The 27,584-nt window shown below is 49.5% G+C and overlaps 1 protein-coding gene across 3 annotated transcripts in view; it reads right to left on the bottom strand.

Annotated features, from left to right (window-relative positions):
- Positions 1 to 545: 545 nt before the first annotated feature.
- The window catches only part of ST8SIA5 (ST8 alpha-N-acetyl-neuraminide alpha-2,8-sialyltransferase 5), a 64,024-nt gene continuing 36,985 nt past the window's right edge, over positions 546 to 27,584 (bottom strand). For 2 of the 3 annotated variants that reach the window (XM_060119248.1, XM_060119247.1), the window contains 6 exons: positions 20,700 to 20,792; positions 10,316 to 10,402; positions 6,775 to 6,919; positions 2,963 to 3,075; positions 2,095 to 2,187; positions 546 to 1,014 (listed from right to left, as the gene is read on the bottom strand). In XM_060119248.1, coding sequence (XP_059975231.1) covers positions 546 to 1,014; positions 2,095 to 2,187; positions 2,963 to 3,075; positions 6,775 to 6,919; positions 10,316 to 10,402; positions 20,700 to 20,792 — 1,000 coding nt within the window. The remainder of the gene's footprint in view (positions 1,015 to 2,094; positions 2,188 to 2,962; positions 3,076 to 6,774; positions 6,920 to 10,315; positions 10,403 to 20,699; positions 20,793 to 27,584) is intronic. The other variant, XM_060119249.1, reaches the window with a different exon arrangement.

The raw sequence follows: 27,584 nt of genomic DNA on the forward strand, positions 1-27,584 counted from the left end.
TTGGTGGAACCTTGGCTGGTAATCCCTGGACCTCTCTGAGCCATTGTCCCCACAGGAAGGTCTGGCCGCTGGGTTGGCCTCTAAGTTCTGAGGTTCTCTACAACAATTCAGGGCTGAGGCCTGGGTATAAGACTCAGGAACCCAAAATCCTGAGTTAAATCTTAACCGTGCTCACATGTCCTGTCTCCCTCTTTTCCGTTCCCGCTGGGGCCTTCCTTTAGCTGCAAAGAGGCCATACAGTTTGTGCTCTCGGTTGCTAAAACTGAGTGGAAATGTGCTTGATTCACTTGCAATCCCCAGGGCCGCGACCTTGAGGTGTGGCCCAGCAGTGCGCTACCCGTGCGCAGGTGGGGGGCGCTCGGCACGGAGCTGACTCTGCCCGGCCCCCAGCCCAGCCTCCCAGCCCACAGGACCCAAGCCCGAAGCCGAGCGTCCGAGGGCGTGCCAGCCTCAGCGCCAGGCCTTCGCCCTGCCCTGCGGGCGGGCGGGCGGGCGAGGAGGAGCGAGGTTCCGTGTGCCGGGCTGGCGGGCAGCCTGCGCCGCCCTCAGCAGCAGTTGCAGGTGCCCGTGTGCACGCGCAGGATGCCGCGGCTGTGCAGGTGCAGGAAGTTGAAGATCTCGGAGGGCATGGCGTGGAAGCCCGGGCGGGGCTTGACGTTGTCGTAGTAGTGGTGGGTGATGTAGAGGCCCGAGGGGTTCATGGGGAAGGCCCAGAAGCCGAACAGGTGCACCTCCTCGCACAGTTCCAGCGCCGCCGTGGCCAGGATGAGGCCGGTGCTGATGCGCTTGGCGCGCACCCCGAGGGTGAGCCAGTAACGCGACACGTTGACCAGGTACTGCGGGTGGAAGTAGTACACGGCCTGCGGTGACTCGAAGTCGTCCAGCACGTACTTGACGCGGATGGACACGTCGGTGTTGCGCGTGTTGTAGAACGCAGGCAGCAGCACGGACGCGTTCTCGTACACCTGCAGCACCCGGTAGAAGGGCCGCCGCCACTTCTCCAGCTTGTGGAACCTGGCGGGGGCGCAGGGTGAGACGGGGCCCCGGGACCCTCCGCTTGCCCCACCCCTGCACCCTGGGGTAGGAGCCTCTCAAGGCCACCCCCGCCTTCTTACGGCTCAGTCACTTAGCAGATGAATGTCCGCCTTCCTCCAGGACGGTTATAGTTTTGTAAGCGAGTGCCGGAGAGGGCAATCTGGACCCAAAAGGACAACTATCTAGTGTGTCATTGAAGGGGAAGGGTAATACTTAACCCATACAGCTGAGAGTGCCCGGGGCGGGCTCAGAGGGGAAGAGGCGAGGGAGTGGAGGCTTTCCCTAGAGCCCTCAGGACTCACCTGTCCTGCCTTCCCCAAGGACTCACCTGTCACTGCCTTCCCCCAGTGAAGAACACCAAAACAGCTGCCTGTCCTGAGCCCTTCCTCCCCTCCCTCGCCTTTCTCTTTACACTGAACAGCCCTCCCAGCTGGCTCACTGCGCCTCTCTCTGAATGCTCCCTCACTCAGCTGACTCCTTGTAAATGTGCCCGGGCATCTGACCGGATTTAACCACTCCCCCTCCTCTTACCCTTCATCTGACCTGGAGATGTAACTATGCCCCAGTTGGAGTTTTAACCCCATTAGCCCCTCCCCCAGGCCTCCCAGACAGAACCCCAGGAGGGGAGTCAGGAGGTGGGGTTGAGGTCTTTGCAGGAGGCTTCTCCCCACTGCCCGGCGGACACACTGTGCAGGGAGCTGCCTGTCCCCGTCACACACTGGGAAGCTCTCTGGCCCATCTCTAGGGGAAGAGAGTCTAGACCAGTGCTGTCCAAAAGAAATATAATGCAGGCCACAAATGTAATTTTAAATGTTCTAGGAAGCACATTTACAGAAGTAGAAAGAAGTAGGTGACCCCCAATATTATCATTTTAATATGTAATCAATATAAAACTTTAATGAGGTATGGCCCATCCTCTTCTTCATGTTAAATTTTTTAAATCAGGTGTGTGTTTTGCACTTACAGATGGCACATCTCAATCTGGATAGTGCCCAGTGGCCACACATGATGAATGGCTATCATATTGGACAGCACAGGTTTAGAAAGAGGGCCACTGACCTCTCTGTGATGATGCTGGGGTTCACCGTGACCACATCCGTCTTCACCCCTACATCCATGGTGTACTTCTCCGAGATGGGGGGTAGGTTGCACCTGCAGAAGAGATGAGGCAGCCCGACTGCATGTAGTATGTCATTCTAGATGGAGCTGGGGTGTGGCGAAGAAAGGGCTGGTGATCATGTGGGCAGAGGGACACAGAGGAAACCAGCCGGGTGGAATCTTCGTGCCTGGGCGTGGAAGGGCAAGTTCAACCCCTTCCCTCACCAACCTGGGTGACCCAATGGTTGTAGATCCACGACCCATGAGATCCCACTGCAGCCTCAACCCAAGTCTCTTTGCTTTAAGTTCTCATTTTCAACCTATCTTCTTCACCCAGGCTAAAGAGGTAAACGAGGATCCCCAAAGAGATAAGAAGGGCTTCTACATACGGAAGAAGAAATACAAGGACAAGTGTCTAGCTTAGGTAAGGCCAGGGTGAAGCTCATGTTGGTGTCAGCCACAAGACTACCCTGGTTCCAAGCGGTGCTTCCAGAGGAGTGGAACCCAACCAGAGAGGTGGCTGCCCAGATGACCTCACCAACAGATCTGCATGACCCCTGGGAGTCCTCAGTGTCTTCACATCTATTATGCTATTTGCTCCCATTCTGCAGATGTGGAGACTGAGGACCTGAGAGATTCAACCCCTTGCAAGGGACAGAGCTAAAGGAGGAAGGGACAACCCAGAGCATGAGGTCTGCAGGGGTGGAGAGTGGGGATTAATCACGTAAATGGCAGCATTAGCAGGCTGGGGAACCAGAAAGGGGGCAGGCATGGAGGGGGAGGGCCATGGGGGTAGAAGTGGCAGGTGGAGACCCGGGGCAATTCTTACCGGAAGACAAAGTCGGCGCTGTTGATCTCCCTCCCGCAGCGGCTGTTCTTTAGGATGCCCCCATTGCCCACCACGGCACATTTCTTAAATTGGGACCGGTAGTAGGGCATGTCCTGGGGAGACAGGGGCGCAGCTGTCAGAGGCAAGGCCACCCCTGCCTTCATCTGGTGCTCTCACCTCTGCGCCCACGTCCACCTCCACTCCTCGTAGCCTCACAAGACAGCCTTGTAGTCAATGTGGGAGAAAAGTGGTTACCCCACTTTGCAAATGAAAAAAGAGGTCAAAAGCTTTGTTCTCAGTTCCACAGGCAATTAGGAATGAGCTAGAACTGGAAGCCAGATCTCCACAGCCTTTTTCAATAAGCCCTGGGATGCCTCCGGTTTCCAGAAAGACAAGGGTACAAGTTATGGCTAACCCTGCTTGCCTTTGGTTTTCCCAGTGGAAGCCCAGCTTCTTTTACTTCTAGTCCACATATTTTAATGGTTAATGCAGACCTTCTGGGAGATGACAGCAGCAGATACGTGGCAGAGCCACCAGGGACCAGGGCCCTAACCCTAGCCCTCACCCCTTTCAGCTCAGGGTAAGGTACAGACCCTCCCTCTGCTCCATGGGGAGGGCACAGGCCTGGGATAGAAAGGCCATATAGACTGGGACAGATGCCAGGACTTGGTAGCAGCAGAGACAAGCGACGAGGGGTGGGCAAGCAAGGTCACACCAGGGGAGCAGTGAGAGACAGGGACACTGGGATCTGTGTCAAGAAAAAGCGTTGAGTGCAGGGAGTCCAGGACTCACTCTAGTAATGATGGCAGCCACGGGGGCACCGGGAGGGAGCATCCCCCAGCGCTCCAACCTGGTCATACCTCGGCTGGTGGTGTTACCTTGGTCTGGGCGCTGGCTGCCCACAAAGACTCCCTGGGCATGCTTTCCAGGGGACTACAGGCAAGTAGGCAGGAAAAAGCAAATACTGGCCTGATTAGGAGACCTGGTTCTAGGCCACGTCCCCATTCTAGGCCTCGTGGGCATCCTGAGGCAGGTGGGACCAGGCAGGCTCAGGGCACGAGTGTAGACCCAGAGTCCAGGGTAGGGTGACCAACCATCCCAGCTGGCTCAGGACTAGGGCACTTTGCTTGGGATGCAGGACTTATATTTGGTCAAACCAGGATTGGGCACCCTTAGTCAACGGACCCAGTTCAATCCTGGTTTTGCCCCACAATGAAGTGAGGAAACCACAGACAAGTGTTTTGAGCTCTCGGTGACTTGGTTTTGTAAATTTTGTAAAATTTATTACAAATTAAACTTTGTAATTTGTAAAATAAGAATAGTAACGTGTATTTCCTGTGGCTCTACATTTGAGATGATGTAAAGCAGAGCTTCTCAACTTGGCACTACTGAGACTTTGGAGCAGCTCATTCCTTGTTGCGGGGGCTGGCTGTGCACTGTAGAACGTGTAGCAGCATCTCTGGCCTCTTCCCACTAGACGCCAGGAGCATCCTCCCGTCATGACAAGCAAAAAGCATCTCCAGACGTTACAAAATGTCTCCACCTCCCTGCCCCCCACATTGAGAACCACTGGAGTAGACGAAAAGCTTGCCCACTGCAGTGCTTGGCACAGAGGTGTCTCTGCAAGGGGACCAGGTGGTTATTACGGGATGGCCCTGAAGTTACCCTCCATCTCTGTCACCCAGAGGCTGCCGGGCAGCTTTCCTCCTATCTCACACCTGCATGACATTGGCCCTGGTCAGCACCTGGGGCTTATGTTGGAACCAACTGCCAGACAAGCATCACGGAAAATCCCACTACAATGGGATCATCAGCAATTAGGCTAAATCCAAAGGAGATGCTGCACCTGTCTGTGGGAGACTGTCCTTCTTCATGGCACATTTTCCCTGGAGGGACAGGCTCCGGGAACCGGGATGGGGAAAACAAGGGCGTCTCATGGTCAGTGGGGGGAACTGCACTGTTTGACTTTGACCAGAGAAAGAATAAAAACAAAGTCCTTTTTGGAGAGATCATCAAGGGCTTTTTATGTTCTATGTCAGTGTTTCTCACACTTCTGTAAATCAAAAACTACCTGGGTACTTTCTGAAAATATACATCCTTAGCTCCATCCCAGAACCACAGAATCAGAATCTTCAGGGTCGGGGTAGGGGCCCAAGAAGCTGCATATTTTTCAACCCCCCAAAAAAAACTCACCTTAGGGAAGTTTGGGAAATACTTCTATATCACATGCTCTAATTCAGGGGTGGTAAATTAATGTCTGTGGGCCACATCTGACCCACCACCTATTTCTGTACAGCCAGCAAGCTAAGAATAGATTTTATATTTTTTAAGTGTGGGAAAAAAGAATACTTTGTGATGTGTAAAACATATAAAATTCAAATTTCAATGTCTAATGGGAACTAAAGCGTTATTGGGACCCAGCCACACTCTGTTGCTCACTCGTGTCTGTGGCTGCTTCATGCTAGAACGATAAAGGTGAGTAGCTGTGACAGAGACCATATGGCCTGCATATTTGGCAACCCCTGTTCCACTTCCCTGGGCCTCAGTGGCCCATCCCCACGGCCCTCCTTGCATCCATATGTTATACCTGAGCTGTGTGTCACCCACTGGCATTACCTGCAAGTTCACCTGCTGTCACCAGTCTCACGTTCCAGGCCTTGAAAGACCCACCTCGTAAAGACGACTCACGCCCCATCGTCCTCCAGCGCTGCTGTGGGAGGGTATGTTTGACACCCGTCCACCTCCAGCTCCCCCCATTTCTCCCCTCCCCCCCAGGCCCAGTCATACCAGTGCACTCTGGTGCTCAGAGCAAGAATGCAGGGAACCCCTGGGCTTTGCTTCATTAGCACTCCCCGGAGCAGGGCAGCCCAGCCCCTCACATTTCATCCAGCAAGAACTGAACCCGCCCCGCCCCCTAGTTTGCTAGAACGCCAGCAGTTCTACAAACTGGACCCACTAAACCCTGCCCTGGGCTGGCACTCTCCAGGGGGTGCCCATAAACACCTTGCATGGAACCTTCCTCTTCAGGTGGTAACCATCCTCATCCACTGAACATACAGGCTCCAGGGTCCCTTCTCCAAGGGTCTGGTGCAACGATTAGGCCAGAAGCGCCTGCCTGTGCCTGGGTTCCATGATCTGGGCACTTTGCTCACGTGGGTCACTCATTCTGTGGTCCCCCTGGCCAAGGAGCCTCATGCTGGCCCTGAATGAACGGCCTCCCTCCAGACTTCTCATAAGTGAAGGAAAAAATAATAATAAATGTCTCTATTGTTTAAGTCTCTGATATTTTAGATTTTCTGTTCTAAGCAGCCAAACCTATTCCTAGTCCAAACCCCAGTGTCACAGACAGTGAGAGTGAAGCCTTGGAAGACAAAAAGGACTGCCCAAGGTCAGCCAATACGAGATCAATCTTTCAGTGCTTTACTTTGTATGGTTTGCGGTTTCTTGTGCACACAACCTTTGCATGCACATTTTTGCTCTTGTGCCTCCCTCGGGTTGGGGACAAATGCTTAATCCTGCTCCCAGATAGCTTCAGGATGTTCTTTGCAAGCAAGGCAATAACCAAAACTTCACAACCACTTTCTTGCCAAAAGTCATTCGAATAACAGCCAGTTGGCATTCTTTGTGCTCAGGCAGAACCCCCAGGAACCCTGGAGGACGGTCTACCGAGCCTAAGAGAATGGCAAGCCAGGACTAGGACAGCTGGGTGCAAGGCACAGCTGAGTGATGCTACGCCACACGGGCATGGCCACAGAGGGCCCTACTGGGTCAGCTCCATTGTCCCACCCAGACCGCCCCGCCTAAAGCAGCACCTTGGGAAACATGTGGAAGATCTCCCGGTTGATGTGGTACATGCCGCTGGTGTCCACCTCATACTTGAGTTTCGTCCCCAGGGGCGTGTTCTTCTGGGTGGTGAAGAGGAAGGAGGGGGCATTGCAGCACCTGGACAGAGTGGACCTGCCGGGCAGGAGATAAACGGAGAGAGACCAGTGACACAGGGCAGGGCAGAGCCTCTCAGAGAACAGAGGGGTCATGGAACTGAGGTCCCTTGGGGAGGCCAGGGAGCACCATACTTTCCCACCCACCCCTTCCCCTGCCCCCCGCACCTCTGCTTCAACACTCCTCCCAATGGCCAAGCCTTTCAGGGTCCAGCCTGGTCTCCCTCTGTGAGCTCCCAGCTGCCCTGTCCCCACTGGCCGCATTGGCCTCTAAAGGCCCAGAGAACAGACTGGGCATCACTCGCTTCATCATCTGTCAACTCCCTCTCCGCTTGAGCGAAAGCCCCTGCGTGGCAGGGACCCTGCCTCTCTGGACCCTGCACAATGTCAGATACGTGGGGGTCAACTACCAAGTCCTGCCAACTGCGGGCTGAAGCATCCCCCACATGAGATTTCACAAGAGCCGCTAAGCCTTCTACTGCTTCCCAGAAACGCTTCCTTATCCAGCTCTAAAGGAAAACACAGGCATGAGAGCTCTTCCTTGGTTCTTGGCCCCCATATCTGACTCTAGACAAGGCTAACCCTGTCTGATGAGGTCAAAAAGCAAGACATACACAGTCAACAGAAATGTGCCATTTCAGTGATTTACAAACTGTCTTAGGAATAGGGGAGGGTCAGAAATTGGGCTGGTGGGTTGATACTGGATGACCGCCTGCAGAAAGTGGAACCTGGCTTCCAAAAGTTTTAAGGAGTTCATTATTTAAAAACAAGAAAATCACTGTGGTTTTCACTGACAAAAACACTCAAACATGAGCTACAGAAAGGTTAAAGCTTGGATGATGCAAGCAGGCTTAAAAAAAACAGCCTTCAAGGGAGAGTGGGGCTGTGAGGCGGGCTTGGGAGCTAGCCAGGCCAGAGAATCCTGATTTTCTCTTCTCTGCAGCTGGTGTTCCGCCCGGCAGTGTATTCTTCCAGGGTGCCTGCAAGGCTTGGTGATGGGGTCAGATCCTAGGCACATCCTGCTCCCCTATCCTGGGGACCCAAAGCCCCACCCTGGCTGCAGAGGGGCTGGATTTGACAAAGGATGCAAAATGCCACCCTCTCACAGGGGGCTGTGAGCCCACGAGGACCCACTTTCTCCACAAACAGCAGCAGGGGGCCAGTACACACTGGCCTTCATCGCCCAACGCTGGCTCTGGGCACAGTTACATCCAGCCTCTGGGCAGCCCTGGGAGGAATGGAACACCATCTCCATGGAGTCTGGATGATGACCACTAACTAAAGTTGAGGACGAGCTTTCTGGAAAATCCACACCGAAGGTGTGGGATGGAAACTTGAGCCGCCAACCTGGCGCCAAGAGGCCTGGCTTCTAGTTTCTGCTCAGCCCCCACCAGCTGTGGGGCTTCGGGCAGGTGTCTTCCCCTCTCTGAGCCTCCGTTTCCTCAACTGTAGAATGCAGGGGCTGGCTCTTCTGACCCTCTGTAATCCTGTGACTCCAGATTGCCAAAGCCAGGAAGGCTGTACCCATTATTTTTTGTGACTTTATCTCTTGCAGGGACTTCACTGGGGAGATCAGTTGGCTGCCGGCCATAGAGAGCGGTCTTTCCTGGGGAGGGTTGGGTTTTAAAATGTGACTGAGTCTTCCCAGGGGCAAGGCCAGAGCCCTGGCCAGGCAGGAGCCATAGGTCAGCATTATAAACCAGCATCTGGCTGGTCCAGAAACTCCATTTTGTCAGCCCACTGGTGAGTACCCAAGTGAGGGAGACTGACTCAAACTAACCAAGCTCACGAGTGACTGATATATAAACCAGAGTGCCAGCGTGTCCATGTGTAAGCAGTAGGGCGGGGGAGGGCCTCTGTTAGAGGATTCCTTTCCTGTCACTGGAATGCTCATGCCTGTGTTCTAGCACACTCCCCCATCCCACCCCACTTCACTGCACCAGGTTCTTGCGCCTAAATTAAGAATCTCATCATCATTCAATGAGCTTATAATGAGAGCAAAGGGGGACGACCAACTGGCCTTGAAGCTTTTCCCATTCAGAGCATAGCAAGACTGGATGTCACTTCTCTTTCCCCCACCGCCAGAAAGGTCTCAGCTCCCCCAGAGCCTCTCCCCGGATTGTGCTGGCTGATCCATGCCAAAGGCTCCCCCGTGGATCCTGGTTTTTCTTTTGCCACATCATCTTCCCGTTGCTACATTATTTCCTTAGGTATGTGAATCCCACTGGCGAGGCTTCTGTCCAGCTCTCAGCCTGGACAACATCCTTTGGCATCTCACTGACCTCGTCCACGCTGAGTGCTTATCAGTGTGCCCTCGGTGTGCTTGGGCCTCCCCGTCATGCACCACCCGCAATATCGCTTCGCTCCAAAGGCGGAATTGGGGCTGCATTTACAGCACAGACCTTGGACCTGTTGCCCACCTTCTAGTCCATGATACATGGGTCTCTGCAAACTACTGCCGGGCCTTAGCTGGGTTTCTGCCGTCTCCTAGAGGCATCTGGTTGGGGGCTGCTGGCACCTGCAGTACGTTCCTAAAACGCGCCACTTAAAACTGCCTCTCAACTTGGCCCAGAACTGCAACAAACTGGAACAAGTGACTTATACAGAAAATACAAAATACATAGTGTTATTTGCTTTTCACAGCTTCCTGTGTAGGATTCCTTCATGCAGATGGCTCTTCAGCACATTCAGACTGCAGCCTGAGTTGCTAAAATCCAGTTTATACACGCGTTCCCAGGATTCTGTCAATTCCATCCAATAAGGTCTACCCTGCACTAAAAACATACCATTAACTCCTAGAATTTTAGAGTGGAGAGGCCCCTATAACTCACCACTAATCACAGAGACTGTCTGCACATCTGCTAGGCTCTCAAAGACAGGAGAACATTAAGATAGAGCTTTTGCCTCCTGGGAGCTTAGAACCTGTCAGTTTCGGTTAGAGAGCAGTTAGGGAATAAGCTACAGCAGGGCTCCAGTGGCTGGTCTAGGCTGTAGAAGCCCAAGTGCTCTGAGAAGGAGAGGACTGCTACGTTAGAGCAGCTGCCCAAGGAGCGGGGTGGGGAACGGGGTAAGGTCATGGAAGATGCTTAATGTACCTGAACGCATGGGCCTCCTGGAGACCTCAAACACCTCACCTCACCGTCAGGGGCTGTACTGGAGACGATAACACGGACCACACAGGGCTGCTGCCAGGACTAAAGGCAGGGACATGGCGGACAACACCCAGCAAGATGCCAGCCTCAGCCTGTGTGCTGAGTCAGAACCTCCCCACTCCCAGATTCCAAAGCCCAATCAGAGCCAGCTCTGGGGAAGATGTCCCTGGGGGCTGGCCTTGCAGGACGAGGGAGATCTGAAGAGGTGGCCAGGGGGACCATATGAGCAGAAGGGCTGGGGAGCACAGACGAGTCATAGATACTTGAACTGGTTGGCTTCAGAGATGTCCATCGCCCATTTGCACATCTGGAGGCTCTTCCACCTGTCGAACAGCTCCAACTGCTTCACCCTTGGGAGTGGAGAGCAGAGACTGCATGAAAGGGCCAGGCTGGACAACGTCACCATCCCCAAACATGCCCCCTTCCTGTCCCCCCTTATGCCAGATCCTGGGCTGGTCCTTTGTATTAACTGTATTTTCTAATTTGCTGTACTCTTGATTCTCTGGCATCTGGGGCCTTGTGAATTCCTAGAGATAGCCAGCCACTCTCCTGCAAGCATGCCTTCCATACACACCTCAGCTAGTCCAGAGCCCACACCTTCAACCACCTTCTTTATGAACAGAGCCACCAGTCCCTGCCCGCATCAGCCCAGAGCTGGGGATCAGACAACCAGGGGCAGCCCTTATGCCCAGAGCCCACTGCAATTATTCAAACTAGAAAGTCGTGAACCTTTTTATCCTGCCTTGTCCATTCCTTTCCACGAAAACCACAATAAAGGGTCTCACCTCTGCTTTCCCCTCATCCCTTTGCCTCCTGACCAACCCTGGTGCTTCCCCATGTGTCCCTGCATGGTGTGCCACGCCTCCTGTCTCTAGGGATCTGTGAGCATAAGAACGTCTTCCTTCACAATAGCCTTTTGCATGTCTGTGTGTCTTACTATATGTGATCAAAACAAATCCCGGCACATTTTAAAACACCTTCCTCACGTGCCCACCCCCAAGGGCCTTCACAGTTCTCCCAGGAACAGCTGTCTATAGAGGGTGTAAGGCCACTTCCCTAAGGTCTGTAGATCACCCCACACTGTGCCTCAGCACACAGTAGCGCTCATTACAAGGGCACAATGCCCTTCTCTTTCTCTTTTCTCAAGGGCAGATCACAATTTCCAGCGAGAGAGAGGAAGAGGTGAGAAGCCTTTTGTCTGAACCACCATTTGCAAGGCTTTATGCCAGTTGGGTTTAGACATCTCAGCATTGTGACATCCCAAAGCACTCCCTGGAAAGGGAATGTCTAAATCATGCAGGATTCTTCCTTTGACTGAAACCAGAAAAAAGAATTGGATCATGGAACCCTTTTCCCATTGAGCGGTGCCTCTGACTGGAGTTCTCAGGAATGCTGGGAGATGCTGGACAGACCATAAGTTCCTTAAAGGCAGAGCCATGACTTTTGTCTCCTGACCTCCCACATTCCCCATCCTACAGTTAAGCATTATACAGTTGTCCAGGGTTACCTGGCTGTGGCCCAGTTCAGATGCTGGCTGGTCTTGGACACTGGTGCAAGGGGAGCCCTTTAAAGGTCATTCTGGTTTGGTCATGAATGGGAAAGTGACAAGCCCCCAGGAGCTGAGTGTTATCAAAAAACTACCGTTAATTGTGGTTCTTACTTTGAGGTCCACCAAAGGTCTTAAGGGAACCTATGAACCCTCTGAATTATAAGCAAAATCCCCTGTCTGTCCACCCATGTGCACATCTTAGGGAAAATCTGAAGCTTTCATCAGCTTTCAAAAAAGGTGCATGATTTCAAAAAAAAGGCAAATACTTAAGTAAAAAAAAAAAAAACAGGTTCATTCTGCAGAGCTGTGTCCCCCTGTGTTTAACTGGAGGGGGAAACAGTTGTTCCCAAACTAGGCAAGCCTCACCTACAGAGAGAGTATATGACTGGTGCAGGGAGGGGTGATTGCAGGAAAAGTCATACAGGATAGTGACTAAGTACACAGATTTTGGAACCAGAAGGGTAGTTGGGCCTCAGACCCAGTTTAGGCACTTCCTAACTATGGGACCTCAGGCAGGCTATGTGACTGCTCTGAGCCTCAGTTTTCTTGCCTAGAAAATGGGCATAACACTAGATTATTGCTCACCCACCCAGATTTGTTGAGACTACTAAATAAGACGATGCAATAAATGACTAAGAATGGTGTCTGGCACGTGGAAAGTGCCCTACCGGTGTAAGTTATTATTACTGTTAAACTAAGCTGTCTTGACAATGCTGACTCACAGCCCCCTGTACTTTCCCCTTCTGTAAAACCCATAACCTGTCATTACCTATGCCTGGTATTTCCCAGTAAATAGTAAATACCCTGGGGCAGGGGATCATGCCTGACTGTGACTCCAGTGCTAAGGCACATAGCAGATGAGTGGTAAATATTTGTTGAGTATATCAATAATGAATGAATGAATCAATAAGTCTGAGTTCAAATAAATTCTATAACTATGTATTGAATTCCTCGACATGGCAGGAACTGGAGATACTGTGGTGAACAGAAAAACTCCCTGCCCACACAGACCTTACAAATGGGAAGCAAATATACAGGGATACGACACCAAAAGCACAAGCAATAAAAGCAAAAATGGACAAGGGGACTCCATCAAACTAAAAACCTTCTGCACAGCAAAGGAAATAATCAGCAGAGTACAAAGACAACCCTACCGAACAGGAGAAAATATTTGCAAACTATATATCTGATAAGGGGTTAACATCTAAAATACATAGGAACTCCTACAATGCAATAGCAAAAAAACAAATAACCTGATTTTAAAATGGGCAAAGGACTTGAAAAGACATTTCTACAAAGAAAATATACAGATGGTCAATGGGTACATGAAAAGGTGCTCAACACCACTAATCACCAGGGAAATGCAAATCAAAACCACAATGAGATACTACATCCTACCTGTTAGAATGGCTATTATCAAAAAAACAAAAGCTGACAAGTATTGGTGAGGATATAGAGAAAAGGGAACCCTCATACACTGTTGGTGGGAATGTAAAATGGTGTGGCTACAATGGAACACAGTATGCAGATTCCTCAAAAACTTAAACATAGAACTAGCATATGGTCCAGCAATCCCACTTCTGGGTATATATCCAAAGGAGTTGAAATCAGAATCTGAAGAAATACTTGCACCCCCATGTGCACTGCAGCATTATTCACAATAGCCAGGATATGGAAACAACCTACATGTTTACTGATAACGAATGGATAAAGAAAATGTATTATATACATACAATGAAATATTATGCAGCCTTTAAAAAAAAAAGGAAATCTTTCCATATGTGACAACCTGGATGAATCTGGAGGACATTATCCTAAGTGAAATAAGCTAGTCACCGAAGGACAAATACTGCTTGATTCTACTTGTATGAGGTATCTAAAAGAGTCAGTCTTATAGAAACAGAGTAGAATGATAGATACCAGGGGCTCGGGGAAGGAGAAATGAAGAGTTGCTATAAAGGTTCAGTTATGTAAGACCAATAAGTTCTAGAGATTTGCTGTAAAACTTAATGCCTACAGTTGACAATACTGTATTGGACACTTACAAATTTAAGAGGGTAGATCTCATATTAAGTATTCTTACCACAACCAGAAAAAAAACAAACCCAGATATTTAATGCCATGTTAGGGAGTGGTGAGTGCTACAAAGAAAAATGAAGCAAGGGACTTCCCCGGTGGTCCAGTGGTTAGGACTCCACGTTTTCATTACCGAGGGCCCGGGTTCAATCCCCCATTGGGGAACTAAGATCCCACAAGCCGCTCTGTACAGCCCAGAAAACAAACAAAAAACCAAGTTAATCCATTAAAAAAAAAAAGAAAAAAGAAAAATGAAGCAGGAGGCCTAAGGATGTATTGTACAGCACAGGGAATATAGCCACTATTTTATAATAACTATAAATGGAGTATAACCTTTAAAAATTGTGTATCACTATATTGTACACCTGTAACTTATATAATATAGTACACCAGCTATACTTCAATTTTAAAAAAAAAGAAATAATAAAAAAAAGAAAAATGAATCAGGGGTCGAAACGTGACTATTTCAGATGGGTTGATCAGGGAAGCCTTCCCTGAAGAGGGGAACCTTGCACAAAGAACTGAAATGATGCTTGAGTGAGCCACACAAACATCTGGGGAAAGAGTATTACAGGCAGAGAGACGAGTGAGTGCAAAAGCCCTGGGGCAGGAACCTGCCTGGCAGCTTTAAAGAGCTGGAAGGAGTCCCTCCTCTCATCCTGATGCCTTCCTTCCAGCTTTCCCCAAACCTCCCATAGCAGCTCTTGCTTCTTTAGCTCATGTGACATTGGAGGAGAGGTGCCATTACACAGCGGCACCCTTGCTCACCCACTGCTGCCCTCCCTCACTCCCTGCAAACCACAGGCCCCTAGGGCAGCATCCTGAACAGCCAATGCCTCTAACGCCTCCAGAAACACAAGCCTGGCAACGCTGAAGGCCAGGGTCCCAAGTTCAACTGTTACCAGTGTCCAGGCCCCATCCTCTGTACCTCCAATGTCCTTGTCACACACTGGACCAAGGTCGGGGCCTGGATACCCAGCCTGGAATCCTGGTTCCATCCCTAACTGGCAATAGGACCTCAGACAAGTCATTTAATCTCCCTGAGACTCAGCTGCTTTATCTGTAAGACAGATATAATTACCTCTGCTCTGCTGATCTCAAAGGTTGTCAGAAAGATCAAATGAGACAATATGTATAAAAAAAATGTGTAAGCTGCTTTACAAATGCAGAGATCACCTTTACTTTAAGATGAAGGGTTGAGCCAGCCACTTGCCTCCTTTCTCCCAAGACATGACTAATATTCCAGAAGAGGGATAAAAAAGACTAGATTGCTCTGAGAACAATCTAAAAAGAAAGAGCTCTTGGGGAAAAAAAAAAATTCATTAGAAAAGTTGGAAGGTAAAGTCAAGGAATTTCTCAGAAAACAGAAGCAAAGGGCAAAGAGACAGAAAAGATGAGATTAAAAGATATTCGAGGAGCAATCCAGAAGAATACCACTCTTTGAGGTACCAGAAAGAAGAAGTGGAGAAAATTGGAGAGGAGGAATTATGAAGAAATCCAAGAGAAAGTTCAAGGGTTTGGAGTGAGCTCCAGATTAAGAGGTCTCCATGAGCGTGTATCCTGAGGTCCACCATCAGGCTATTCCAGAACTGTCATGATCTGTAAAGACCCCGGACAGAAGAAAACAGGTCACCTCCAAAGGAACAACTCGTACCGTGCTCATACAGCCCCGGATACCAGAAGATGCTGGAGAAGGTCTTCAGCATTCTGTGGGTGAATGATTTTCGCCTAAACTATCAATGCCACCAAACCAAAAATTAAGCGAAGAATTAGGTCACTGAGACACAGAAGGACTCAAACCCTTACCTTCCACCCACCATTTGGGGGGAATTTACTTGAAGATGGGTGGAAGCAAAACGAAGGAGTAAACCAAGAAAGAAGCAGCTCCAGGTAAATCTAACCTACGGAGGCAGAGAAGGGAGAGGACAACAGTGTGTGACCCACCAAGAGAGCAGCCTGTCCAGGATGGAGAAAGAGGATGAGGGGAAACCCTGGGGGAATGCCTGGTCGATGGACAGGCAGGAAAAAAAAAATGGGGCATGATAGAGACAAAGTGCTCAGAAGGGAAAAAATGACTAGAAGCTCGAGAAAAAAAGGGGAAAAAATGAATAGGAAAAGAGATGAGAATCACTGTTTTCTGATCTTCAAATTTTAGAGTCTGCCCATAGCAGCCCCAAAAGCGGCTTGCTATGGTTACAAATAGAATGTAAATGTTATCAGCCTTGACATTCTAAAGGTAAACTCACGGATGACTGAAGCCAGAGGCTGGAACTAAAAAGTTGGGGTAATTTTAATAGCCTCATCTTACAAAGTACAGGATCAAGAGATACTGCCAACATTTGGTAGAACAAGAAATAGGTTACTTAGGCAATCTATAGATAGAAGAACTAAAAACAGCAGTACCCCTCAACTGGGGGAAGTGGGGGGATGGTTTGGGGCTGGGGAAGGGAGCGGAATCCTCACCCACCAAAGCAGGATGTCAAGTGAATGCTAAACATGCCATACGTGGCACACATAGGACTGAGAGGTCCAAGGTAATTCCCAGAAGAAACAGCCAAGTAGCAGGCCTGGGGCAGAGGGTGTGGGGAAGGGGACCGTTGCTTTTTATTATTATAAACTTTTGAATTCTACATGACTTTTCTAGTCGCGTGCAGGAGATGATCACCATCATCTCGATCTCCCTCATCGTTCTCCTCCTTTTCCGCCATGACCTCTTCTGTTCCCACCTAGGTTTCGTCCACTTTCTCATTCATTTAACAGACACGTCCCGAGCCTGGGTAGGGTCAGGCAACAAGACTCAGAAAAGTGTGGGCACAAAGGGACATCCAGCCCTGAAAGCTCTGCCCAGCCAGCCCTGCTCCCAGCCTCTCTCTTGGTCTCAGTACAGGGCTCTGTGCAGGGTTCCCCAGCCCAGAAAGATGGGGAAGCGGTGGCAGGAGACACCAAGGGTGAGGTCCCAGGCATGGCCCCCATCAGTGTGTGAGCACAGGCAGCAATTGGTTTAAAAATAAAGAGGCCCTGGGTTTCCCTGGTGGCGCAGTGGTTGAGAGTCCGCCTGCCGATGCAGGGGACGCGGGTTCGTGCCCCGGTCCAGGAGGATCCCACGTGCCGTGGAGCGGCTGGGCCCGTGAGCCATGGCCGCTGAGCCTGCACGTCTGGAGCCTGTGCTCCAGCACGGGAGAGGCCACAGCAGTGAGAGGCCCGCGTACCACAAAAAAAAATAATAATAAAATAAAAATAAATAAATAAAGAGGCCCTAGAATGACTAAAAGTCAGCATAAATAATTTTTACAAGTATCAGGGACAATGTGATTTCGTAATAAATCATCACAGAGTAAATCCTCATTGTATTGGACATTGTCTGGGAACGAGGCCTTTACCATATGGGAATTTTCCAGCCAACTGATTTTTACCATTGATTGGAGCAATTCTGGATCAGAATCATTCCCAGATGAATCACACACCCCACTCTATCCTCAGATGGAATGCCAGCTGACGTTCATATACCGGAAGGGCCTCTGGGCACATCCGTCCAGCCCATTCCATTCACAGACGGGAGATTTAACCTTTTCTGGATGACTCAGGGTCTCCACCGTGAGCACCGCTCCTGGCTCTGGGCTGGAGCACAGTGAAGCCCACAGGTGCCCAGGTAGCATCAGAAACACTCAGATTAGAGACCACCCTCTGGCTTCTCCGATTCCAGCCCTGGGGGAGCCCACTGACCTCAGCTTGAGGACTCAGGAAAGGAGCCACTTGGTATCACTGCTCCCTGATGACCCAGCAGGCTCACATGCCCCATGAACAGCCTGGCCTCTCTCCTCTCAGACCCCCAGTACCACCAGCGCCAAGACTCCAGGGCCAGGGGACCACATGGAGGGCAATTGACATGGAAGAGACAGATGGGGTACAGCTCACAGGTCGCCCGCTGGGATGGCCGCTCAGCTCAGGAGAACAGAGAGGGTGCCCCAAAGGCAGAGACAAGAAGTACAGCCAAACACGCAGAGGACCTTCTGTCACCAACACAAGTCCCTGACAAGGGACAAAGGGCGGCCACAGATCATGGGGGGAAATGAGGTTCCCATCGCACCCCGCAATGTTCAAGACTTAGGCTTGAAACAAAGGGCCCGGTAACTTCTAATATGGTCCCTAAATGGAAGCTGTGATAAGGATTCTTATGGGCTGAATTATACCTCCCTCAAAATTCATATGTTGAGCCCTAAACCCCAATATCTCAGGATGTGACTCTATTTGGAGGTAAGGTCTTTAAGAGGTGGTTAAGCTAAAATGACATCACCAGGGTGGGCCCTAAGCCAACATGACTGATGTCCTTATAAGAAGAGGAAGTTAAGACACAGGTATGGAGGGAAGACCCTGGGAAGACAGAGAGAGAAGATGGCCATGTATCCGCCAAAGAGAGAGGCCTCGGGAGAAACGAAGCCTGCCGACACCTTGATCTCAGGCCTCCAGCCTCCAGAACTGTGAGAAGATAAAGTTCTCTTGTTTAAGCCCCCCAGTCTGTAGTACTTTGTTATGGGAGCCATAGCAAACCAAAACAAGGATTTATACTAATGCAGAGAAAATATATGGGTAGAGGGATGGGATGGGACAGGACGGCCCATTTATAGGGTCTCTCAGACTTCCTGTCTAGATCTTGAAGTAACCATGAAGAAACTTGTCTGCATTTTATAATTTAAAAGATTAATTATCTACCCTTTGAAATCTCTAAGGTAAGCTCTCAGTGAGAGCGCTCCAGCTTTCCACAGTGAAACATTTAAGGGGCCGAGATCTCTGAGTTCTGAGAAAAGGTAAGGCTCTCTGCTTATACCTTTGGCTCCTGCCTGCGGGCTGGACAGATGTCTTCATCACTAAGTCACAGCTCCTCGGCAGAGCGTATCAAACACCGATCACATTATCCTCCCCCCACCCCCACTTGTTTAAAACCTCTCCCATGGGTGCCCATGGACCTAAGAAAAGGATAAAATCTAAATCCCGGTCCACACTGCAAGGCTCCACAAGGTCCAGGCCTGCCTGCTCCTCCAGGGACATGGCTCCTGTTCCCCCTCAGGCCAGCTCTCAGAGCCTGGGACACAGTGGGCCCCTCCTGACACAGGCCTTGGCACAAACTGTCCCCTCAGTCTAGAATCCTCTTGACCCAGTTAACTCCTAGCACCCTCCATGGTGTGCTCCGCTCAGGGCTGGGTGGGATGGACAGAGGGTGAGCTGCCTCCTGTGGTCCCTCTAGGCGCTATACAGACCCTGGATCAGAACAAGGACAGTGAACAACGCAGCTGGTCCCAGCTGGACGTTTGGCCTTATCCCCGGAGCTTTCCTGCACTACTAAGCTGATGGAGTCTGTGAATGTCAGCCCAGAAAAGCTGCTGCTGGTTCCAAAACGGAAAGAAAGGGGAGGGAGGAGAGAGAGGGCACATTCACATTTACTGAGCACCTATTACGTGTGCTGCTGTAGATGTGCACTGTTGGGCTATCTATTTCACATATGTTACTTCAGCTAGTCTTTACTGCAACCCTTAAGAGTAGGGAATTGTGTCCCCATTTTTATAGGTAAGGAAAGACTCAAAGAGGTTAAGTAATTTGTATAAAGATGCAGAGCTTCTAAGGCCCAGAGTCAGCTTTGGATCCCAAGTCTGCCTGACCCCAAGCTCCAAGCTCTTTCAATGACCCACATGACCTGGATATCATGTCAAGTGGCTAAAGGAGCAGTGGCTCCTGCCTGTGGGCCATGGATGGAAGTCCTGGGATCGTGTCAGGGCCCATGAGTCCACATAAGCACCCAGCACTGCCTGGCTCCACATCAACTGTACTTCTCCCACATCGGATGTACAGTTGTCCCTTGAACAGCGCAGGGCTTGTAGTCAGCCCTCCCTGACCACAGCTCCTTGGCATCCGCAGATCCAACCAACATCGGACCAAGCAGCACTGCAGCATTTACTCTCAAAAAATGTCTGCATATAAGTGCACCTGTGCAGTTCAAACCCATGTTGTTCAAGGGTCAGTGATAACTGTTTTCAAAGAAACATACATCCTACCATGATTAACATGACACAAATTCCTCTCAATTCATGGCAGTGCTGTGAGGGAGGCACATACACACTAGTGAGTCCAGCATGTAATGCGTTTTCCCTCACACAGGTTGTAAAAGAGCCACAGGTGATACACCGTTGGTGGGGAGTGGGGAGCACAGTTCTCTTGTTATTTGTATTAAAAAGGGGGGGGGCTTCCCTGGTGGCGCAGGGGTTGAGAGTCCGCCTGCCGATGCAGGGGACACGGGTTCATGCTCCGGTCTGGGAAGATCCCACATGCCACGGAGCGACTGGGCCCATGAGCCATGGCCGCTGAGCCTGCGCGTCCGGAGCCTGTGCTCCGCAACGGGAGAGGCCACAACAGTGAGAGGCCCGCGTACTACAAAAAAAACAAAAAACAACAAAAAAAAAAGGTAAAAGACATCCACCCATGGGTGCTGGTTTATGCAGACCCTCTGGAAGGATGCACGAGGATACATGGGTGGCCTCTGAGGGAGAGACTGGAGGGGGGTAGCTGTGGGAAGGGGACTTCTCACTGTATATCTTTTTGTACCACTTGAATGTTGTATCCTTTAAATAATTTTTAAAAATTTAATGAATAGCAAGAGGGCAATGCTTAAGCCACAAAGTACTGAATTTCAGATAAGATGCTCCTCTGCCCTCTTCGATTTCTATCCAAGAAGAGACCAGTGATGATAACCATAGACGCTGGTAACTGAGCCGGGGACTGGAACGCGCAGTCACCAGAGGTAACCTTGCAAACTTGGCATTTTTCATAAAACACGAACAGTCATCCCTGCGTCGAGCCCTCCAGAGCTCTCCGAATGCCAGAGGCCCCGGGGAAGCACCCTAATTCTTTCTCTGTAGTGATGCACCAAGTTTCCAGTTTCCTTGGGCCAATCCCTCACCCCCTACCCCACCCTGCCTTGCCCGTCCCCACGTGCACCACCCTGCACCCACCACCCACCCGGCCACACTCACATGGAAAGCACCTTCACTTCCAAGATCTCGTGCCTCAGCTCCAGGCATCTCGTGGAGTTATACTCAAAAGGGCCCTCGTAAAATTCAAAGTACCTGGGGACCAATAGGGACAGAGGTTACTACGCAGAGAAGCAGCCAGACTTTCAGGGACCTGTTGGGGCTCTTGTTGTCGGGGGGTGGGGGGCAGAGGGGTGGTATCTGGCCAAATTAATAGAGCAAACCAGCCCACCCCAGCAGACGACCTGATGAGGGTCTGTTTCCAGGACTGCTGGCACCCTGTGGCCTGATCACTTGGTGGCTGATTACTCTCAGCACCTCCATCAACCTGGAAGTATAAGCATGAACCCATTTCAGTAAATCATGACATTTAGAAGCAGGTTTGGTTCCACGTGGTGGCTTCGAAGGAGAAAAAGGATGCTCTGGGCATGTTCTCATCTGCGGTCTTCCTCTGACCAGTGATTGATGGAGGCAGCCCTGGGAGCCGGGGCAGTGAGGCTACAGGTCTTCAGCTGGTCCTGCCCTTTCCTGCTCTTTTCTCCTTTCTCCTCCTCTTGGGAGAAGTGTCACACAACGACAGCCACAAGCGTAGCTGAAAAAACACAAGCTGCTTGTTCTACTGTAAAAAGCATTTGTTGGGCTTCCCTGGTGGCGCAGTGGTTGAGAGTCTGCCTGCCGATGCAGGGGACACGGGCTCGTGCCCCGGTCCAGGAGGATCCCACATGCCGCGGAGCGGCTGGGCCCGTGAGCCATGGCCACTGAGCCTGCACGTCCGGAGCCTGTGCTCCTCAACGGGAGAGGCCACAACAGTGAGAGGCCCACGTACCGCAAAAAAAAAAAAAAAAAAAAAAAGTATTTGTTTCCATTAGCTCACTGATGCCGATGCTCACAATGTGACTAGGTGAGACTCTTTCTTTCTCCCCATTTGGCAGCTGAGAAAACTGAGGCTAAACAGGTGGCACTCCAGGTGGTGCTGTCAGTGTAGACGGGCCTGAGCCCACTCCCACACCAGCTGGCTCCAGGCATGTCAGAGTCACCTTGCAGTACCTTCTGCAGCTTCACACAGAATAACAATAGCAATTTCAGCCAATACTGCTGAGCCCTTGTCATGGGCGACGTTCAGGGCCCGGCACTCTACGTAGAAGCATTCACTTTTCTTTCTTTTTAATTGAAGTACAGTTGTTTACAGTATTATGTTAGTTTCAGGTATACGGCATGGTGATTCAGTATTTTGCAGATTATATTCCGTTATAGGTTATTACAAGATAATGGGTATAATCCCCTGTGCTATACAGTATATCCTTCTTGCTTATCTATTTTATATATAGTACTTTGTATCTGTTAATCTTATATTCCCAATTTATCCCTCTCCCCTTTGGTAACCACAAGTTTGTTTTCTAAGTCTGTGAGTCTGTTTCTGTTGTGCATGTACAATCATTTGTATTATTTTTTAGATTCCACATATAAGTGATACCGTAGAGTATTTGTCTTTCTCTGTCTGACTTATTTCATTAAGCATCATATTCCCTTTCAATCTTTATTACTAGCCCACCAGGAAAGTGGTCATCACAAGCAGGCTCTGGGAGTTAACTCACTTGCCAGAGTCATGTAGGTGGCAGGTGGCAAAGCTGCGTTGTGTACCAGTGCATACAGTCAAGACTGCTCTTGTCCACCCACTCACGAGGACAGCTGGTAACCCCTAGAAAGTGCCCTCTGGCCTCCCATAGCCGCACCTGACAGTTTGCACCAGCCCAGGGAACATCCGCCTGCCCGGGGGGTGGGGGAGCCGGAGGGCGGGGAGAGTCGGGGGGAGGGTTCTCACCAAGGTAAAACACAGTAGTTCACTGCTGGACTTGGCCACAGAGGCAGAAGGGGCCCACAGGGCAGAGGCCAGGTGCACCCTTTCCTCACGGCCTCTCTTTCAGAAGATGCTTGGGCAGATTAAGCTGGGAGGGTGGGATCCCATGACAGCCCAGAATCAAGAAGCCTGCAGGGTCAGCCTCTCTAACTTGGGGCAGTGGCCTCTCAACAGGTAGCCCTGGAGAACAGGAGGTGGGGATGGAGCCCCAGGACTGCTGCTGGGCACTGCAAGCCATAACCAAGGATTTAAAATAAAGTCAGTCCTTGAGCATTTCCCACAAACCTCCCAAAATGTGGCAGCAGCTATTTCACATATGTTCTCACTAACTTATGTAGACAAACTTAAGTCTGTGCTGCTTTAGAAATATTGAGACATTTATCCAATAAATTGGCTTCTTTTTAAAATATCGGTATTTTAAATAATGTAAAAATATAATATTTAACACTTTAAAACTATTATCTTTGTAAATATTTGTTCTTTATTTTAATGTGATTTAAGTTAATTTTTAAAATATTATAATTATATATTTAAGAAATTTTAAATAATATTTTAGAATATTAAAATATTTTATACAACACATTGGCTCCTATTTATACAAAATAAATCCTCTCGTTTCTCTCATGTCTTAAAAGAATTTAAGCAGATTTCATAAGAACTAGGCACTGAGGATCCCCAAAATATCACACTCTCCTTTTTCTGTTTCCCTTGTGTTTTACAACTCCTTTCTCTGTCTTTCTCAGCTGGCAAACTCATATTGATCCTTCAGTACCCAGCTCAAATGCCCCCACTTCTGGGAAGCCTTTTCTAATGCTCACTCTCAGGGTCCCTCTATACATTTGCCCCTAATTAGAGCAGATACCATTGTATCATAATAGTCTGTTTATATATCTATTTCCCCTTCCAAATGAGGAGTATCTCAAACACTGGGAATTTGTCTTTGGTATCTCTGCACCTTTCGTACTACAGAGACAAGAAAGCTAAAAACTACATTTCCCTGACTCCCTTGTAGCTAGGGTCCTTGAAGCAATTTAGGTTCAACAATCAGTAGCATGAGACTGAGTCAGAGCCGTGTTCTAGAAGAGTGACAAAGCTCAAGGTATTGTTTTGCTGGTGCAGAATGTGGCAGAGGTGGCATGGCTCTTGGAAATTGTAGTGGTGGCAGCACCTTTGCGATTATATCAGAAGCAGCAGCTTCCACGGTGGCCCAATTTCACAGTGCAGTCTGCAGAGACATTCCTGGAAGCTAGCCTAGAGTCCGTCTTCAGCTTTCCCAATGATTCTGTGCTATCTCTACCCTTAATAAATCCCTTTCTGCTTTAGCTAAAATGGATTCTGTTATCTGAAACTAAGAACAAGGTGTCAGCCCGGGGCTACAAAAAAGTCCATGACCTTGGCTCCAACTCATGCCATTTTTCCAGTCACATAACAGTAAGTGAGGTCTGGTGTCTTATCACAAAGATCATCATTTGCAACCAGAGCCAGTGACACGAAGCCCTTTGGAATCCACTGGGTCATCTGAAGCCATGATCTCCGGATGCTTCTAAGAAAAGCTCCAGATTATAATGATGCAGAAGATTATTAAGAGGAGGCTTCTCCTAGTGTTCTCAGGGAGTTGGACACTTGCAGACACATCTAGGATATGCCTCTAAACCAGCTGTGTGGCTTTGAGTAAATCACTTCCCCTCTCTGGGCCTCTTTTTTCTCCTAAAAATAATCTGAACGAGGTGGTATCTAAAGTCCCACCCAGCACTTAAATACAATCCCCAAGGTTCCCTCCGTTTTTCCCACTTACTAACCAAGCCAGAACAATACTATGAATGAATGATCCACAAACAGGAGAAAGAAACTCTCAAAGGAAGTTAAAACCAAGCAGCCCCTCCCTTTGGTCAGCCAGCCCCTCCATTGCCTTCACAAGGCCCTCCTGGCCTTACCTCTGCCAACCTCCACTCAGTCTTCCTTTTTCCTGAATCCCCAGCATCACTCATATGCACATCACTAGGCAGTTCAATGATTCCAATTGGTCTTGTGTGGTGTGTTTAGTGGCTATTAGGTGGAGAGGATTTCGGAATAAGGTTCACATCCTTCTTTGCCCCTCATTAGCCACCTTAGGCCCATCACTTTGCTGAGCCTTAGTTTCTTCATTTGCAAAATCCGCATTAAAAATGCAGTACACTTGTGACAGGGCTGAGAGCAGATATTGATGAGAGTTTCAGAGAAAAAGCACTAGTACAGTGCCTGGCACACAGGAAGTGCCCAAGGCATGTCCATCTCCCTTCTTTCCCTTTCTCCTGCCGTTAAAGGGCGAGAGCTGCCAGTGGATGCCCAGGAAGTCAGAGACATGCTTACAGTCTCTCAGCTAGTTGATGGCAGAGCTGAGCCAGAGACGAATCACTCAGGAAGTTCTCCACCATCTGGATTGGCTGCCATCCTCCTTCTGCTGCTATTAGTAAACCTCTCCCCTACCACCCTGAGGATAAAGCCCATGTTGAATTCTGCTTGGACGTGGGGATGTCCCTGATCACCCATCTCTGCTGCAGGCTCCATAGATTAACTATGTGTTTCTGATGCTTTGACATCTGGGGCCTTGCTGGCCCTGGAGAGACTGCCTCTCCTAGAACCAGTCAATTCCTAGAGATGGTAAACAGCCCACGAGCACACCTTTCATACGCAAACCAAGCAAGCCAGAGCTTACACTCCACCACCACCACCACCTCCTCCTCTCACACTTAGGGCCACTTATCCCTCTGCCCTAATCACCCCAAGGCCAGCTGCCAAACAACTAGGGACAGCCCTCTGCCCCAGAGCCCAATGAAATTATTCGCACTAGCCAACCTTAAGTCTGCATACCCTGTCGCATCCGTTCCTTCCATATAGGCTTTGCCTATATGGCTCTTGCCCACTTTTTCCCTCCACTCCTTCTGCTTCTTGACTGACTCTGGTGCTTCCTGTGTGGTCCTACATGGCATGGTGTGCTTCCTGTTTCTAGAGATCTGTAAGTATAAAAACCTCTTCCTTCACGACAGTCATTTCCACGTCTGTGTGTCTTACCACACGTGATAACAAATCCCAGGTACTCTGAAAACACTCCATGTGGTACCTCAGCCACGTCATCAAAATCACTGCAGGCCTGGGTCTAAAGCCTAGTTTTCCATCTGAAAAACGGAGCTAATAGCCCTTGCTTCTTTCTCCAGCATATCTGGGCTTTGCTTTTGGGAGGCTGTGCTGCTCCATCTCACTCTTTAAAGATGAATGACTTGAGGAAATAAGACTGCAAGAAGCATTGCCACATGGGTCACCCCTCGATTTTGCTTCTGACAGGAGGCCCAAGGACGGCATTCTGGAGGAAGCCATAGAAATCCCTTTTTGGTCTGGATACTGACCACCATGCAGACATCAAAAATGATGCTTAGGGCTTCCCTGGTGGCACAGTGGTTGAGAGTCCGCCTGCCGATGCAGGGAACATGGGTTCGTGCCCTGGTCCGGGAAGATCCCACATGCCACGGAGTGGCTGGGCCCGTGAGCCATGGCCGCTGAGCCTGCGTGTCCAGAACCTGTGCTCCACGATGGGAGAGACCGCAGCAGTGAGAGGCCCGCGTACCGCAAAAAAAAAAAAAAAAAAAAAAAAAAAGATGCTTAAATTTTTGTGTGTAATGGGAAGATGCTCATGATAATGTTGAGTGAAAAAAGCAAGTTACAAAACTATGATCTCCAAAAAGAATTATATATACATACGTGAACACATGGGAAAAGGGAAGGACTGTAACAAGATATTAATAATAGGTTTCTCCCATAATTCAAAAAGAGTCATGTACCGCAATGTTCACTGTAGCTCTATTTACAATAGTCAGGACATGGAAGCAACCTAAGTGTCTATCAACAGGTGAATGGATAAAGAAGATGTGGCACATATATACAATGGGATATTACTCAGCCATAAAAAGAAGCGAAACTGAGTTATTTGTAGTGAGGTGGATGGACCTAGAGACTGTCATACAGAGTGAAGTCAGAAAGAGAAAAACAAATACCGTATGCTAACACATATATATGGAATCTAAAAAAAAATGGTTATGAAGAACCTAGGGGCAGGACAGGAATAAAGACGCAGATGTAGAGAATAGACTTGAGGACACAGGGAGGGGGAAGGGTAAGCTGGGACGAAGTGAGAGAGTGGCATGGACATATATACACTACCAAATGTAAAATAGCTAGTGGGAAGCAGCCGCATAGCACAGGGAGATCAGCTCAGTGCTTTGTGACCACCTAGAGGGGTGGGATAGGGAGGGAGGGAGGGAGACGCAAGAGGGAGGAGATATGGGGATATATGTATACGTATAGCTGATTCACTTTGTTATAAAGCAGAAACTAGCACACCATTGTAAAGCAATTATACTACAATAAAGATGTTTTTTAAAAAATAGTAAAAAAAAATAGTAGGTTTCTCTGAGTAATGGGATTATGAATGATTCAAAAAACACTTTTCTATATTTTTATAAGTTTTCTCTTACTATTGGAAACCACTAAGAAAGGCCCCTTTAAGTCATGGATCTCTCTCTAAATATCTCAAGCTTACCCTTGAGCTGCTAGAAGACTGAGAGCAACAGTTTCTCCAACTTCCTCGACGCCATTAGCCTCTCAAGGTGAATTCGTCACTGTCCCTTCTTTCAATTCTAGAAAGATGATCTCTACCCACCTCAAAGGGGAGGGGACGCTGGCACCACATTCGGGCACCTCACAGGTATAAATAGTCCCAGCCGCTCAGATCAGGAGCCCAGCTCATCTCAGATGCCACTTGGCTTCTGTCAGCCAAGTCCAATGCTGGTGCCTGGCCGCATCCATCCTGCCCCCGTCTCTGTGCCCTCAGGAGTGTGGGGGGCATAGCTGGGCAGCGCTGGCTGCCTGATCAGCAGGCAAGGGCCCCTACTCAGCGAGAAGACAAATGAAGACGTGACCACAACGGTTCTGAATATTGGTTCCCTTCCTCCCACGCAGGCGTGGGCTCCAGCTTGGAAGGCTGAGGAGGCCTCGTT

The sequence above is a fragment of the Mesoplodon densirostris genome, chromosome 15 (genome assembly GCF_025265405.1).
Source record: "Mesoplodon densirostris isolate mMesDen1 chromosome 15, mMesDen1 primary haplotype, whole genome shotgun sequence".
Lineage (NCBI taxonomy): Eukaryota > Metazoa > Chordata > Mammalia > Artiodactyla > Ziphiidae > Mesoplodon > Mesoplodon densirostris.